The sequence below is a fragment of the Hermetia illucens genome, chromosome 4 (genome assembly GCF_905115235.1).
Source record: "Hermetia illucens chromosome 4, iHerIll2.2.curated.20191125, whole genome shotgun sequence".
Taxonomy (NCBI): domain Eukaryota; kingdom Metazoa; phylum Arthropoda; class Insecta; order Diptera; family Stratiomyidae; genus Hermetia; species Hermetia illucens.
Genome location: NC_051852.1, coordinates 35,672,864 through 35,691,195, shown reverse-complemented (window position 1 = coordinate 35,691,195; position 18,332 = coordinate 35,672,864). Strand labels below are relative to the sequence as shown.

The following is an 18,332-nucleotide window of genomic DNA, read 5'->3' as shown; positions in this document are numbered from 1 at the left end:
CAATTCTTCATACAGGTGAGAAGAGCTAGCACAGGGGACATATACACAAGAAACAATGAACGGGAGGAAGTTGGGCGGGGATACACGAAGAGCAACACAATCAAAAGGAACGCCAGAGGAGGAGAAGACGAGTTCGGCGGTGAGTGAATCTTTTATAGAATTAGAACCCCACCGCCGGTGGACTTACGAGAAGCATCCCGGTCCCTGCCACAGCGGAAAGTGGAGTACCCTTCGGGGAGCTCGGAGTATAATATGGCATCGTCTAGCCAGGTTTCGGAGATACAGATGGCATGGTGTTGCTGAGCCAGCGCGGATAAATTGAAGGTCCCCAGCTTGGTTCTTAAACCCCTGACGTTCTGATAGAACAGACGGACTGTGAACATGGATCCAGTTATATAGCTCGGCGAGGCAGACAGGTTGCCCTGAAATTTACCCGCGAATTGGGGCGCTTATATGGCTTGATGAATACACCTTCAGGCCAGAAAGAAGGGTTGCCGAGGACATCAACTTCGTGTGGATAAGTAACCTTGAAAGATGCAATCACCCGATCGGTGTTGTTGTCTTTTGTGAGTTTAATGCAGGACAGAGGAGAAAGTAAACCAACTTTGCTTCTTATAAACTCCAGAACATCGTCCGTAGAAGTTATGAACGCTAGCCTGGAGATGAAGAGCTGTTTAGGTGGGGACGCCACCTTTAGCTTGGGGCCACTGGTATGGATGGATGAAGTGCCAGGATATATGGCGGTAGCGGGAAGCGGAGCTAACACATTGAAGGTGGTTCTATATTAGCATCTGGTAATGGTCTTGCTTCTCTGATCAATTAGAGTAGGTGGGCGTAGCTTGAGTTGGAGACACCGCCAGATTGGCAGCAGTATCTGGACTCACACCAGAATAATGTAGATCAAGATAGGATGAAGAATTGGGTATCCGGAGCAACTTATTAGAAAGCCATTTTCACCGGGATGAAAATCTATTTTTATCCTAAACCCTTCTCCTAACAAACATAATAAGCTTTCTCAGCTTCAGCTTTCTCTTAAAAAGTTAAAGACTAGACGATTATTTATCGTTTATTCAGAAAACATCCTTAACTCGTTTATCCTACCAAACACATCTATTTGCCTGCATCTTTCTCGTAAAGCCCTTAATATTCTTTTCTCGTCAATTCACTTTGTTAAATTAATATCTGCTTTGAAAATGATGATTTAAGATTTTATAGAAGGTAGAATATCACCTGTGTACGTCCAGATCATCCATCCTCAATTACTGGAATCCATTCAATAGAAAATAACGACGCAAAATCCTATCTTGTTTTCCTAGCGTATTTCTTCATATCCTTAATACCTTATTGCGTACGAACCAATTTCTGTCTTCAGATCTCCTGTTTGTATTTCAAGATTCCAATCCAATTCTATGGAGAGCCAGAGTGAATTTAAAGTGACTGAGATCAGACCCTAATACCTGTTAGTGGAAATAAACTGTACTCGTAGGTGGAAAAGCTAAACAACATCAATAATGAACCAGGAATTTCAAATGAATATCCGCTCCGCATCTGGTAATGCTAATGCTCTCAGGAAAATTGTAAAGCAGTCACTGGAAACTCCTTCGTAGTAATCATATCAAAGAAAATGCGATGGATGTAAATAAAATCACAGAAATTCAATGTTCTCTGGGACTGCTCTGTGCAGAAATACCAGAGAATCCGTAATAAATTTATCTTATACTTTTCAAACCTCTCCACGGGACTCAAGGATTTTCTCAGCGTTGTTGTGTATTCTACCAGTTTAAACTGCTTAAGCTTCTTATGAATACAGGATTTTCTTCCATGGAAAACATCAGAAATCCGCCTCCTTCTAAAGAAGTATTAACTGCTCAATGAATTCATAGCGCAATTCCTAGAAGGACTGGGCGCTTGCCAACCACAAAGTATACCTTTTACTTTTCGGTTCATTAATAATTGTGGTCTGCGCTTGCCGTTTTGCCATTAACCACCCCCACAATGCCAATCATTAGCCCGAATTTATGCCTGCAGAAAATTAAAACAGAAAACTCGAATTTCAGCCAAATGTCTAAAATATCAACATTTCTGCTTCATGTTTTCATTACAGCTCCCGAAACTGCCCTGACAATAGCAAAAACATGTAATTACCAGGACACTTAAATAACCGACAACACGACGCGACATCATCATTCTGAACCGGGTCATTATTCGGATAATCCCACGACTCATCAACTCTCCGTGTAAGCACCCTCCTCAGCGTTATCGGGGAGAGGCAACTACAAGGAGGCGGACAAGACGCTGGTAACGTCCGTGCGACCATAACCATTCCAAAAAAAATTAGATTCGAAATAATGAAATAATGGGCAGCCACCATCGTGACGACGCGGCCATTAGCTCAGAGCAGGAGGATCTAGTGGGGAGCTCGTCCTCGGAGCTGGATGATGGCGGCGACGATGACGATGGCATTTCCGACACGGACGGGATGCAATTCAATTTATGCAAAACATCCAAGAATGGTACCTCATTGTCCTTGGCTGACACAGCCATTAACGACTGGACAAACATGACATCATCGACCCAGGACTACCAGAGTGCATATCAGCAGCAACAGCATCAATTGCAACACATTCGCAGATGCAAACGGACTCTGATGTGGCTTATCTTGCTCGGTTTCGGATTGTTGGTCACATCCTTCAGCCTCTTCATCGTGCTGCCGCTGTACCAGAAACAACTGGAAGTCGGACGCCGGGGAAACAATGCATACGGGTCGATACTATTCACCTTGCCTATTGTTACGCTTATCCTTGTCGTAGTTGCATCGCTTTTCGGATGGATTTTCAAGTGGAACGTACAAATTTATAATTTTCCTATGCCAGTGAAAAGGTGAGTGTATTTCCTTTGAAAATCGCTTTGGAATCTATTCCACAAAATTTATTTTGATACAAGATACCACATTTAACCGCAAACTTTGAACTTTCCAAAGGACGCCCGCCGTTTCGAAGGTGTAGTTTTGAAGAAGTTTCCGAAAATTCCTTTCAGCATAAATCAACACTTCGTCCTTTTGGGGGAGAAGTTTTCGGAACTCTAACAGAGCAACGTGTTCACTATGACTTGAATAAGTCAGCAGCATCTCTAGTTTGGAACAACCTCAACTTTCAACTAAGAAACCCATTGACTAAATCAATTTGGACCCCCACCCTCGCAGCTTCCACCCCATGCACTCAAGTTTGCATGCGTCCCTAACCCATTCATGGGAATTTCTTTTTGAATTCAAGATCACAAGTAAACAACTCTCAACTTTGTTGTCCTTGTGCAGCAAATTATTTTCTCTCGAGCCACACAGCCGACCCCCGGCCCGTCTGCACGTCGGGGAGCGTACAATGGGAAAGCTGTTTGCGTCCTTTCGGAATAACATGTCGCAAAACAGCGGCATTACCTCTGTCAAGCGCCCCTGCAGGCGAACGTTTATTAATTTCTCGATGTCAGACATGAGTCGCGCTACTATTTTTTGATACAATAACGTCTGCCACATTAATTTAAATTCCACACAGATTCGCTTGTATTGGAAGCATGCTTTCCACAGGACTCGCTCCGTCGTGCATGGGTTGCAAAACAGCCGAATGTGTTGGCAGCTCATACGAGCAGACATGCTTCGCAGGCTTAAATATTTTTTTTCTTCAATTGGATTCGCTGAATATAAATTGGCCTTTACGTGAAATTTACATTTGCTTTTGATCCTGAGATTTAGGTGGAGCTGGAAGGAAGCAGTCAACGTGAAAGCCTGAAGTACAATCCTTAGAGTCACGACGACAAGAAACGACTTTTGTAAATGTTGTTTGAGTGGTACTTGAATATAGTAAATATTGTTAACATGGAATCTCCTGGAGTAAGTGGCGAAAATTGATTTTTCTTGTAACACTAAGTGAGTCTTTGGAGACATTTCACTAAATCCAAAGACAAACAATATCGACTAACGCTGATACAAGTAAGGCTGCCTTAACTGTGGTAAAAACACAAACAATGCACCAGCGGCTCATTCTACGGTGGCGGAATTTGCGACTCTATCTTAATCTCCACAGCTCAACTTAAATCGTGGCTTTCTCGCTTTCCAGGTGTTTGCGTGCCTTGACTACATTCAGCACAGTATTCCAACTGACCTATCAAAAATTAAAAACTATTGATAGTCCTCTTTTTGGTAGGGAGGTGAATTGCATTTCAGCGGAAAGTGCTGGACTCCTGTCTGAGACAGACTACCGGCAAAAACACGTCCCTGCAGTGTCTAGGACTGTGACTCGGGATCGTTTGACATATTACCTCAGCCCAGGCGTATTCAGTATAGGAGCGAAACCCTGTGGTTTCCAGGACCCTCGGCTACCCTGGCATTTCTCCTATTCATCTCCCTCTTTTTCGCCTTAAGAATGTCTTGAGTGTAACGCGCCACTCGGCTCCACGTGTCCTCGCTCTGCAGCATGGCCTCAATAATACTGTCCGGAGAAACAAGACACCCTTCCATCCAAAGGCGATGGCGCTCCCACCTTCTGTAGAATAAAAAGGTGTGCCAGACATTATCCATCACATCCTTGTAATAAATGCAGTTGGGCGACCGTGGTTATCCGATTATGTGCAAGTAAGATTGAAAATATACATGGCCACTGAGCAGCTGGGTTAGGTAATAGTCTACCTCATCGTGCTTTCAATTGAACCACGGCCGCACGTCTTTTATGAGATCCGCAGTCCATCTACCTCTTGATTCTCTTTCCATTGGTTCCATGCGCAGAGAGTACGGGGTCTCTCTTCACAAGCGACAACTTCCTTATTTCCCTCCAGTTTTCTGAGGTATACAAACCTTCGCTAGGCAGCATGAAGAGCGATCGAAATAACTCCCGCTATCACCATTGTATGTGTGTGTGTGTGTTTGAGGCAAAGCCTCTGAGCACCCAGACCCTACTGGTCCATTGTACTCGATTCCCCCGTCTAACAGAATATCCTGGATTCGTTTATGTATCGCAGGATTTCCGCTATTGGATGTGATGCTACCCGCTGCAATTGTAGTACATCAGCACCAAAAATCTGATATCTGATGCGTCCATAGGCGGGGCACTCACATAGACAATTTTCCGTAGATTCCGCTTCCTCATTACAGGATGGACACCTGTCATCTTGAAGAATTCCTATTCTTAACATATGCCCAGCTAGTGAAATATGGCCTGTCAGAATGCCCACAATACTTCTGCAAGTCTTCCTACTTTTCGATAGGATAAACTTTGCAGTATGTTTGTTTGGTTCTAACAGAAAAAGTTTGGTGTGCTTAACAGCATTCGTTTTAGAAATGATGGGGTCCTAAGTCCGCATCAACTTAATGCAGGACCGGACCTGCTTAACAGCATTAAGGCTTTACCACCTGTCATTATAGGAAGCTTATTGCCAGTTTTTGATAGCAGCATTAGCTAATGCTACTGACACCCCAATTGCTGGCTCCGGTCCGGAAATGGGGAAACGTAACTCTCTTTGCTAAAGCTACATTTGAAGTGATCAAGGAGCTGCTCAACGCCTTCAATGCAGCTTGACTATCACTGCAGATTGCGATGAGCCTGCCCTTCAAGACTGTTGTATATTATCCCAAAGGAAAAGCCCACTTTTCGCTTTTATTCGAGAGGTAGACTCCTGCTCCAGAACCTTGTTCTGTTTTTGTTCCATCTTTGTAGAAGACGTTAGTATATCCTGACACGCATTCTTCTGATTCGTCCCAGCTTCCTCTCTGTTTCAAGATAACTTAATATCTTCTACCAAACAGATGTATGGGGATCCGAGAATCAGAAGGCTTGCGAAAACTGGATTCAGTTCTCCTAATAATCCATCCATTTTCCAATGCTCTGTGCCCTCATGTCCATTGTTTCCCCATATCTCAAATCGAATTAGTCTATGGGCTTCTCTCATTGCAGTGCTCTGAATAAACAAATCGAAGGACTGCAAATTGAGTAATGCATTCAGAACTGCGCCGGATGTCATGCTCATGTGATACCCAGACACAGTTCTTTGCAGTGTGACTACTTTACGGCGAAAACTCTTTTATTTCACCTTAACCTACCACACTACGGATTCATAAACGAATATCGGCCTAATGATAGCAACATATAGTATATCTACATTACTACCTGCGGCCTAAGTCCCCATGTCGAGGCAAAGGTCCTCCTACACAGCCCATAAGCTGTGAGAGCTTGTTTCATCTTTCGCTCTACATGTTTGTTCCAAAGAAGCTTCTTGTCTAGAATAACTCCCAGATATTTTACTTCTTCGGAGAGTTGAAGGGTTGTACCCTCTGGAAGGCAAAGACCATTCAGTTTCCTCCTCTTTGTAAATAATACCATTGTGGTTTTATTTACTGAATGTCCATGCCTGAGGTACGAACTGTCAATCAAATCAATGGCGCGTTGTGTATTTCTACACACCGTTCCGAGATCTCGACCAACAGCTAGCACAGCCATGTGATCCGCATAAGCTTGAACGTGTATTGGCAGATTTTGCAATTTGCATAGTAGTGAATCTATCAACATACTCCACAAATATGGCGACTGCACATCTCCTTGAGCGCAGCCTTCCGTCGCTTCCATTGTTAGATAGCGGTCAACACACAGCAATCTCTGCGCCAGCATAGCGTAGTTCAACTTAATTAAAGTTTCATCGACACCATGCTCTCGGGCGGTATTACAGAGCTTTTGGAAAGGCGCACAGTCAAACGCCTCTTTGCCCACAAATACTGTCATCGCGTACTCACCTTTCAGAATTGCGTCCTCTATCTTTGAAACCAAAGGGTCTGACAGGCAAGCCTATAGTACCTTCTCCTTTGCAACTGAAGTTTCCTTCTGCCGAGTCTTCCTCCCCTGTATCATCCCTTGGCCGGCCGTAGTCAGATTTTCAATTACTGTACTATCCTTTCAAGCTGACTGCGGCCTAGACACCGTAGGTGGAAACACTGAAGTGGAGAGCCTGTCTTCCACAAGTTTCTCCGTAGGGGAATATGAATTTGGTGAGGCCTCCAAGTAGTAAACTACCACAGGCTACCCCACCACGACAAGGTAGTGTCCGAGGGGAAGGTTATCACCATTACTGCTGGCTCCGAGACGGTAAGATAATCTTTGTACTTGCAGTAGACGCTTGCAGCACATTTCCTTACTGAGGAAGTCTAGCCCATACTTCGAAACCATAAAGAAAGACGAACTAAACCGCATTCATTAGCAAGCAATACCTGCTAGATAAGGGACGTCCGACATTGAACACAAGCCGGCAAATGGTAACCATTCTAGCCGCAGCCTTGTTCACGATATTGTGAATCTGCCTAAAAAAGCTTATCTTCGAACCTATCATGACTCAACTGCTTCGACAAGATCATGGCTTCACTAACCTGAATAGGGACTACTGTTGGAATCCTCTCCATGGTCAGCACAACGACCCCGGTTTTCTCTAGAGCTAGAGCGAGTCCTTGTTCATGCTCCGCGCATCCCCATTCCTAGTGTGCGCTGAGCGCGCTCAACCATGAGTGCAGTAACCACTGCCGCAATATCATCGGCATATCCGACCAGATGCGATTCATTAGTCATATCGAGTCGTAGAAAACTATCGTATAAGGCGTTCCAAAGATACGAACCAGGACCTCCTTCATTCTGCATCTTTCCTTTGTCGCGCAAAGTAGGGTACGAACTTTTAAATAGTCCCTCAAAATCCACAATAGCCAGCCTGGAGTATGGAAATGATTTTTCTATGCCCCAAACATATGGTACCACCACTCGCTGACAGTGGCAATTGTGTGCCTCAGCCAATTTTACCGCGAGCACGTATCGTAGCTTAATGAGCTTCTCAAGCAACTTCTTCGCTGTGTCCAACATACTGAGAGGACGATACGCTGACGGGGCCTCGGTGTCGCCTTTGCCCTTGCTTATCAACACAAGTCTCGCAACCTTCCAGGGGCGGATCTTATTATAAGCGGGGTAAATCCTCCTCAAATTGGTGCAGGTGAGGAAAGTGGCTTTGAGCGTGCCGCCCAGAGTGTGCGAAGTGCCCCTGCACTGCCTCACCGGACTGGAGACCCACCACTGAGTACAAAGCCTTAATGGTAACCTGAATGTCGGTCAGAATGATTATATTACGCTTGGTGTTCGGATCATCTCCCAGCCACCAACAGGGTCCCAATATGGCCGTTACCTCCGTCTAAAATACATTGGCAAATCTTGGAGAAACGTAGTGTTCGGCTACTCTGTGTATATCTGAGAAAACTCCAACACCGACTCCACAGCGAATTTTATCCTCGGTATTTACCGATTTGATAGTCTGACATGACTCCGGCTTCCTCAAAGTAAGGCTATGACTCGGAGTCCTGCTCGCTAGCGGGGAAGTATGTATTGACACGGCAGCTGCAGAGTCTGATCAGAAAATTTTATCCTTTTTAGGAAACGATGAACTCCTATGTTGTGGACTGCTAGGAAGCGGTCCTAGCTAAACTATTTTCACAAGATTGAAAACACCACTGAGTCTGCCCGACTCAGTAAGATTCTGGCCAAGGAGCATAGGAGTTCATTTTTTCTTAAACTCCTATGCAATCCTTGTTGGTTGCCAGTATTTGTGCCTGTATCAGATGTTTAAGACCTCCCTGGTCAGCTTTCTAAGGTTGAATAGATCTTCATTCCACCGTGATGGCAATGTATTTTTGCTGTAGTTTGCAGGGCACGAGACTTTAAAAGCGGTTTCGAAAGCCTTTTCCAGAGCCCCAACTTTGACTCGTTTTTGAAAACATTTCCGACTCCAGATTTCTTCAAAAATATCGCGACATCACTACCGAACGTAATCTCTCTGATGCCGTTAAGTAATGTTCCGCCCCACATCAACACTACTGACTCTCCGATCTTTTCTAAGATGCGTCCATTACCACCACATAAGCTCGCAGTTGCACGGAAAGAGTTGGAAAAACTTCTTAAGCAGGGTATTTGCACCATCAGACTGTTTTTGCGCACTCTATCGCAAACTGCCATATTTTCTCGACCTTATACTTAGTCAAGGCATACCATCAAATCCCTGTAGCTCCCGAAAACATTCCTTTCGAGCTCTTCGAGTTCATTAAGATAAGTTTTGGACTGTGCACCGTGGCGCAAACCTTTCTCAGATTCATCCACTCTGTGCTGCGAAACCTTCACTTCTGTTTCGTATATTGTTGATGTTCTGGTTGCGTCTTCCTCTTAGTCCGAGCATTTAGAGCAACTCGAGTGCATTTTCCAACCTCTTTTTGAGGCCTAGTACTTATATTCCTATAATCTCAGGTTTGATTCCTCGGTCACCTGGTTACATCTGAAGGCATTCAACCGAACCCAGTCAAAGTACCAGCGATTTCGAGCTTCCCGCTTCCGAAAACTATTGAGGATTTGAGAAAGTTAACCTTCTACCGTCGTTTCTTGTCCATGGTTGCTCCCGGTCAGTGAATCTTTAACGCCCACTTGTCTGGGCCGAAGACCAAAGACTACCGCCTGATTGTGAGGTCCCCAAAGGCTATCCAGGCGTTTAAGACCACCAACCAACAGCTGGCATTCCCTCAGCAGGACGCTCCCCTTGCCGTACTCGTCGATGCCTCATACATTGCCGTGGGTACTGCTCTACACCAAAAAGTGAACCAAAAACCGCTGAGCCTCTTTTCCAAAACGCTGATTCTCGCTCAAAGGAACTACTGATCATGAACTATTAGCCGCGTACCTCGCAATTAAATACTTCCGATATTCCCTTGACGGCAGGCAGTGTTCACGGACCATAAGCCACTCACTTTTGCTTTGAAACCCAACAATGTGTCCCCTTACGAACTTCGGCACTTAAGCTTTATCAGCCAGTTCACTTCCGACATTCAAAACTTGTCTGGAAAGATAACGTAGCTGCTGGCGCTTTGCCACGTGTTGCAGAAGTCAAGATCGCCGCCACATACACATTTAGCAAAACATCTAGTATGTACTGCGAGACCTCAAACTAGGGACCAAGACCATATATTCTGGATGATTTCCGAAAGAAATTATTTCACGCTGATCTAGCGCGCACGGGCATACAGACAGCGAATCGGTTAGCCATCGCAAAGTATTCCTGGCCGTCCATGAACAAGGACATTAATTCTTGGGCCAGACAATGCATCCCATGCCAGGAGTGCAAAACTACATGACATGTGAGGAAAGAGGTAGGCTCACCCCTCGGCCTACCAAGCGTTTCCACACAATCCATCTCGATTTAATTGGCCCTTTGCGAGACTCTTACGGTTTCAGGTGCTGCCTCACAATAATCATCGATAGGTTCACGCGGTAGCCTGAGGCAAATACCTCAGAAAGACATTATTGCACCATCTTGTCCTGAGGCTCTCTGTCGAGAATGGATTCCACGCTTTGGTGTGACGACAATTATAATACCGACCAGGGAATGCAGTTTGAGTCCTCCCTTTCTTCGGAGTTGGATAAACTCCTCTGCTTCAAACGCCACCGAAAACCCGCGTACTACCCGCAGTCTAATAGGATGCTTCAAAAGGGACACAGGACCCTAGAGGCCGCTAAATGGCCCAAGAGCACCCTTCTTGCTTGCAGGTCCTGCCTTCCGCTCTATTTGGCCTCCGGACAGTCAATCGCGAAGAATTTGCTGCAAGTCCCGCGGTGCTGGTATACGGAAAGAACCTGAGACTCCCCAGTTACCCTGTTCTTGACATTAGGAAGGGACTCAGCACTACCGGTTTGTTGCGGTTGCTCAGGAACGCAATGCTGAAGCCGTCGTCACCCACCAATCAGGCGAAAAGCGTGGTTCAAATCCTGCGTGCATATCCTTATTAGGACGGACACCTCTCTGAACCCGCTGCAGCCACCTTATAACGGCCCCTTCGAAGTCCTCGAGCTAAGCCCACATCATTATAGCTTCAATCCTTGGCTCGTATAGGAGAGACGCGACAAGTCCGTTTTGATTTCCGGCAGCTGAGTTGCGTCTGATTCCTCGCTGAAACTCCCTTTAGTTTCAGTAGAGGGTGGAGTGATGTCACAGAGCGAGCAACTTGCGTGTCGAATACACACAATTGCGAATTGCGTTGGCTATGACATCGAAAAACAAGTTTTGGCAGCGAAAGTTTTTTTCGAAAACAGTTTAGAAACAGAGTGGAGAAAAAGATTTAGAGGAGTAGGTATCCGCACTCCGCTTATTATTTAAACTTTAAAAAATTCAAAATAATTTAAGTGGTTTAAAAAACAGTGATTGTTGATTAAATATATAAAAATAAAACAGTAATATAAGTGTCAACAGGAAGGCGTGCAGGGTCTTTCAGGCGAGGATACATACTCTAGAACTGTCCCGGTTAGTGTCTCTAATGCTGTGGAATAAATTGTAATATGATATATACACTCTAGAGCTCTTTGATGGTTTAGCCTCCGCCAATTCAGGGTTCCTATATTAATGCGACGTCTTCCTCTTGAAGAAAACCAACAGGGTTGGCTTAGATGCTGCACATTTATCTGCACTAACGTCACCAACATCTGCTTACGGAAGGGAATCGGCAGTCCCTGTCAAACCGTTGATTTTCACGTCCTCGTCGGCAGCGTCGACTGTATTGAGATCGTTGCCCGTTTTTACAAAGCAGAACAATTTCATCTTTGCGCTCCTGACTCTGAACTGCAATTTATAATCCACCTTTTCCAGTGCCTTCGGGCACTCTCCATTTGTTCGTTGTACAAAAAGGTTGGCTGTTTAGCTGGTGTTCAAGCATCCATGTAAATCCTGGGGTTTTGAAGTTCTCCTTATCCATGCGAATCTTCAATAACTAAGTGTGAGCAACCGAGCTCTTGGGAGTATCTAACAACTTTGAACATTGATCGTAATTCTTCCGGGAGAACAGTTTCAGGCCTTTCCATCAATAGTTTATTCTCCTTCCGCGGTTTATTGCTAAAGGTCCTAATTGCCCTTATCATGTTAATGGAACTTGAACTCAATGAGCTTTCACCATAACACAATATAGAGGGTTCTCTTCCAAATCAGGACTCTTTCTTTAACCATTTTCTGCTGACCTACATCCCTCACCTTTTTTAACAACAATGGGGTCTCCGAATAAATTAGCACCTCCTGAATGAAGGGGTCAAAGGGTAGTATAGGTCCCAGGTCGAAACGTGGATTGGTACCCACGGTGGACCATAAAACCAGGAAAATTCCTGCTGAACCAACACCAACAGCTCTACTACCAAACCCTACCTTCACCGCTGAGAGCTCTTTCTTAACGAAAAGCTGCAGACAGAGAAGGATGAAGGCGAGTCTCCCGCGCCTAAAAACGGGACAAATTGCACCAACTGGTCCTCCAGGAAAATAATTTGTTACGAAGTCACAACAGGAGCCTCGGACTGGACGGATTACATAACGACCAACCCGGCAACAGCAAAGGAATAACGATTTACGCATTTTCTCATGGAACGTGCGCTCCCTGTACAGAGATGAAGCTGATGAGCAGCTAACCGATTCCCTGTCCCAATATAGGGCTAATGTAACAGCGTTACAGGAGATGCTTTGGACAGGGACCGGTTTCCTGCAGAAAACCCGCTACACCATATATTATAGTGGCCATCCAATAAACCATGTGCTCGAAGTAGGTTTCTTAGTCAGCCAAAAAATGAAACCTGCTGTTATCGGCTTTGAAAAGATAAGCGAACGGTTATGTACTCTGCGCTTGCGAGGCTACTTTAGAAATATAAGCCTCATTAACGTTCACGCCCCTACAGAGGAGACAGCAGAGTCGAAGAAGGATACCTTCTACGAAGCAGTAGAACGAACCCTGGAAGCCTGTCCCAGATATGATATCAAAATCATACTTGGGGATTTTAACAGCCAAGTAAGGAACGAGCCCGTATTCAGGCGATATGGTGGCTCCCATAGCTTATACCAAAATACAAATGATAACGGACTGCGGATTATTCAATTAGCAGTGTCACACGAAATGGTTGTTGGAAGTACCTGGTTTGCGCGAAAAGCGGTCCACAAATATACGTGTGCCTCTTCAGGCGGGACCACTTTCAACCAAATTGATCGTGTTGATCGAACGCCGCCACCTCTCAGCTTTGATGAATGTTAGAACATATAGGGGGGCCAATATAGACTCGGATCACTACCTCGTTGGTATGGTGCTCCGAGCTCGAATAACAACACCACCCAGAATCCCCTTCGACAATCAGGTGAGAGATAACACTGAAGCCATCCACAATCCAGCTCTCCGCGACACCTATAAGAGGGAAATGGATGCCGCAATAACCGCAGTCAACAGAGTGCCTGGAGATGAAGCATCAACAAATGATCTTTACAACCACCTGAAGAACGTCATCATTGATACGGCCACAAACATACTTGGCACCAGTCGCAAAAGGAGTCGGAACGGCTGGTTTGACGATGAATGTAAGCTAGCTACGGAACGGAAGAATGCCGCATACCGGATAATGTTGCATTCTCAAAGAACGCGGATACGCGCGGAGACTTATCACGAATTCCGGCGAGCGGAGAACCAACAAGTCTGTGAACTAGAAAAGTACAGGGAGCAATCGCACCAGGCGCGCAAGTTTTACCAACAAGTCAGCAGGATGAAGCCTTATACACCTCGATGCTCATCCTGCCGAGACAAAGAGGGAAATCTGATTTCCGACAGAATAGGCATATTGGAGCGATGGGTTGAGTACTTTGATGAGCTACTGAATAACCAGAGCATCGGAGCATTAGAGGTCCCGCCAAGTGAAAACGACGGACAAATATTGTCACCACCAAGTTTAGGAGAAACAGTCCGTGCAATTCGTCGGCTAAAAAATCATAAGTCGCCAGTAGCCGATGGAATTACAGCCGAATTGGTTAAATAAGGAGGCGACCAGTTACACCAAGTGGTTCATCAACTTGTGCTCAAGGTATGGGACAGCGAATCAATGCCTGACGATTGGCAACAAGCCATTATCTGCCTCATACAGAAAAACAGAGATATCACACAGTGCAGCAATTTAGAGTTATCACTTTGTTGAGTACCGTCTATAAGATATTCTCCGTTATATTGCTAGGCCAGATAACCCCATGCGCCCAGAACATCATTGGCCCATACCAAAGAGGCTTCACTCCAGGCAAATCAGCAACAGATCAGATTTTCTCTCTGCGGCAAGCGATGGAAAAACTGTTTGAATATGGACACCAGTTGCACCATCTATTCATCGACTTTGAAGCCGCCTATGATAGCATAACCAACGTAAAACTGTACACGGCCATGAGAGAATTCGGTATCCCGATGAAATTAATCAGACTGACTAGGCTGACCCTAACCAATACGCGAGGCCAGATAAAAGCAACAGGATCACTCTCAATTCGACATCAACAACAGTCTACGACAAGGGGATGCCCTATCACGCGTCCACTTTAACCTGGCCCTCGAGTAAGTTGCCCGTGATGCTGATGTAAATGCAAGAGTTACGATCCTCTTTAAGTCATGGGAAGAACGACCCGAGATGTACAAACTGCCTTCATCCAGATCGAGTAGGCGGCGATTGGCGCGAGATCTTGGGCTGCACATCAATGATGGCAAAACAAAATATAGGGTGGCGACGAAGGCACCGAAAACCAACCAACAAACAACATCAAACTGCACTGGTCAAACAGAAAGAATAAAGATAGGAGAATACAACTTTGAGACCGTTGATAATTTCTCTCATCTAGGGTCGAAAATCACAACGGATAACAGCTACGATGATGAAATCCGCGCACGGATATTGTCAGCCAACAAATCCTATTTCAACTGACAAAAACTGTTCCGCTCGAAACGTCTCACCATAGGGTCAAAGCTCTTACTGTACAAGACAATGATCTTGCCAGTCCTCATTCATTCCTCGGAGACTTGGGTTCTTAGCAAGAAGAGTTGCGAACTCTTGGCCGCGTTCGAGAGAAGAATCCTCCGAACAATTTTTGGCCCCCTACATGAGGATGCACGATTCCGTAACCTACACAATGACGAAATCTATGAGCGATACCATGACCGTCAGGTTGTTGATAAAATCCGACTGAATAGGTTACGGCGGGCGGGTCACTTAATCCGTATGGATGAGGATAATCTAGCCCGGAAAGTCTATAAGGGCAATATCTATGGTAGAAAAAGAGGACGAGGCAGACTCTGCCTAAGGTTGAGGCGTAGGTCAGGACGCCAGACTGTTTTTAAGGATATCGAATGGGTGGACTTCGGCTCAAAACCGGGATGTCTGGAGTCCCTTATCAAGGCAGGCCTAAACCGGATACCGGTTGTTGCGCCGTTGATGATGATAATAAATGAATCCAGTTCTCTTGTAGTACCTCTTTCGACCACCAACACTTTTCTTCCAGAACATAGGCAACTGGGTCCTTAATAAAGGGTTCCAATTAGAGTTTTCCATACAAACCTAAATTCCATGTTGAAAATGACTCCGAAAAGTACCAAACAATAAAAATAATTTGTTCTTGGAAGCTACTATCAACACATTTATTTGCTTGAATTTTCAGCATCCGAACATTATTTCATTTCTAACTAAGTGCTTATAAAAAATCTCTGCGTCCAAAGTTTTTCACATAAGAAAACCAGAAATCCTTTCACAATTAAAGAGCCCAGCTCCTGATTCGGAACGGATTTTAGCTCCTTCATAACGGTTGAGCTATTAAAGCCACCATATGTAAATTACTCCACAAGTTCTGCGTCAAATAACGTCTATGACGTATGGCCCAGAAACTCTTTTCTCTTCCTTCCTTCCATGCCTACATCCTGATTGCTCTTATCCAGGAAACAAACAAACCTTGAAACTTAAAAGGAATGAAAACAAAAAAGTGCTTGGGGTTAACTCTCGTTCAAATCAATTCGCCAAAAATTACGCAGCATATACAGGATTTTCTCTGAAATTTCCCTGAAGCCTAAATAATTCGATTAACCTCTCTGAAACGGGTCAGACTGAATATGATAATTCCTGATTTCGTAAAACAAAACACATCAACTGAGGCTCGGGTGGAATACAAAGTTCAAAGTTTGCCTGACTAATTATTTCCGTTAATTTAAATATTAAAAGATACAAACCAAAGTGCGGTCTAACGCTCCCTCTTTCTCCTCAATTCCAGGTTACTTACCATTTCTTCGTGTTGCGGGGTAGCTGGCGGGCTGTGTGTTGTAAGTTCATTTAAACGAGTTCCTTGCCACCTTCAGGATCCATTAAAAGGTGCAGCACTAGTCTATGCACTCATATTCTACTTCCTATTCTGCAAAAGAGGTATGTCAAGGATTCAAATCCAAACTTGCATAACATTCGAGTTCTCGGAACCCATTCAAAGTTTTCAGTATTTCCACGTAATTATTTCCTTCTTTTCCTGCTTCTGTCGCGTTTTGTATTTTCCTATCTGCACCGTTGCAATCGCTTCCGAAAAAGTAATGGGACTGCAGAAAATCTTCTCAGCGACTACAGCCATTGTAGGACTTTTTATATCGGTCGATTATGGATTGTGTGACGAGTTCCGATGCTATGGAAATGATATGTCGGATACCGTGGCCAAGTCACAAAACGTTGGATGGCAAGGAAACGCATTCTGGACGCTTGTCTATGTTACAGGGATTACTTTGTGGACGCTGCATTTGTCGTTGTTGGAAGGGAACTTGGTATTGTCGTCGGTAAGTATTGGAGAAGATATAAATATTGAACTTCTTTGACCTTCATCAAAGGAGACGAGCTTTTACTTTCCTTGAGTTTTGTTTCAAGTCATAATTTCTTATTACCAAAACTCCTTTAAAAATTAATTCTTAAAATAGCAACCAACCCCATACACTCGCTTAAGTAAATGAAATATGAACCCAGTGGAAATTCAAAAATTCCAGCTGAGATAATCTAATGAGCTCTCTCGTCGAAATTAGAACGATCCCAACGTCTCATTATATTCTCCATCTTATCAAACATACATACACATTGGCCATAATTTCCAAAAATCTTTGCAGACTACACCGGTTCAACCTCCGAACAATCTTCTCACAACGATATCTCGTCTCGTCTCGAACTCTGATCAACAAATGGAAGACCATCTCATCCCACGACCCCTCACCCCCAAACAGCGTCCAAAGCCATCACATCTTGCCGCCTGGCTCCACATGGTAGTGTTGCTTGTAATGTTCATTACAGGAAGCATAGACATGATTCCCAACACAGGACCGGTACGCACATTTTAAATAATTACATACATATTTATGGTGTTTATTCGGAACCCACTTCCGTCTCCTAGGTGAAGTCCTTCGCACAGCACTGGGTCGATACAGGGAGCACATTAATGTGCCATTTGGGAATAGAACCCATCGCGCCCGGATCTCTTGTTCACAAGCAACAGCACGACCAGCAGCAGAAGCACCAACAACCCCACGAAGTGCTAGAGTTCCTCTCGAACCTAACACCTGGCAGCCTAAAGTATAATGAAACCGTCCAAAATTTACATCGTTCGAAAAGGTGCCTGAACTGCGGTCACACGAAGAACTTCCACAGGCGCATCGGGCATCATGTCCTTCAGCAGACCATGTATCACCAAGGGCATTTCAATCGAACGGATTGGCATCATAACATGCCGAAACACAACTCCTCGTCGTCCGCAGCGTCCCATCCGGGGAGCGAGGCGTCACAGCAGTACTTCAATTGTCATGGGGTTAGCTCCTATGCTTGGCTCCTTATCTTCATCTACATTACCTTCGCTTTATGTGTCTTGCATTTTTTGGATGTGTCCGAATCAGCCGTTTTCACAGTAGCCATCGTTACAGCCTCGCTACCTCTGGTTGAATTGTTCTGGTCAACATTTCGATTGAGTGTTGAGAAAGGAACAGGTGAGTCCTTTTCAATTTTTTTGTATTGTTTTTGCAGATTTACAAACAAGAAACTTATATTGGGTTGGGGAAAAATAAATGTCGTATTTTGTCAATAGACGGCGACACTTAAACATATCTTGGGTTGCATCGGGTCATTCTATACGGCGATTTAAAGACGACAATCTGTGCTACAAGTGTCTTTTTGACAGCGTTCTGATCGTACGTTTCAGTCTCAAGTTGTAGTGCATCAAAGATGGAGGCCACTAAGCAAGAAATTCGTCATATTTTACGTTTTTACTACCTGAGACCTAAAAAAGCAACGAAGGCGGCCGAAAAAAAATGTGAAGTTTATGGGCCCGATACTGTAGCGATTCGCACAGCACAGCGTTGGTTCGATCGATTTGGTTCTGGTGTACTGGATGTCGAAGATACACCCCGTACTGGTAAGCCAATCGTCGTAGAAACCGATAAAATCGACGAAATCATCCAA

At 44.7% G+C, this 18,332-nt stretch overlaps 1 protein-coding gene across 2 annotated transcripts in view; it reads left to right on the top strand.

Annotated features, from left to right (window-relative positions):
• LOC119656235 overlaps positions 1-18,332 on the top strand; it is a 299,886-nt gene that overhangs the window by 269,232 nt on the left and 12,322 nt on the right. For both annotated transcript variants that reach the window (XM_038062651.1, XM_038062652.1), the window contains exons 4-8: positions 2,105-2,880; positions 16,129-16,277; positions 16,434-16,672; positions 16,994-17,206; positions 17,275-17,860. In XM_038062651.1, coding sequence (XP_037918579.1) covers positions 2,357-2,880; positions 16,129-16,277; positions 16,434-16,672; positions 16,994-17,206; positions 17,275-17,860 — 1,711 coding nt within the window. In that variant the 5' untranslated portion in view covers positions 2,105-2,356. The remainder of the gene's footprint in view (positions 1-2,104; positions 2,881-16,128; positions 16,278-16,433; positions 16,673-16,993; positions 17,207-17,274; positions 17,861-18,332) is intronic.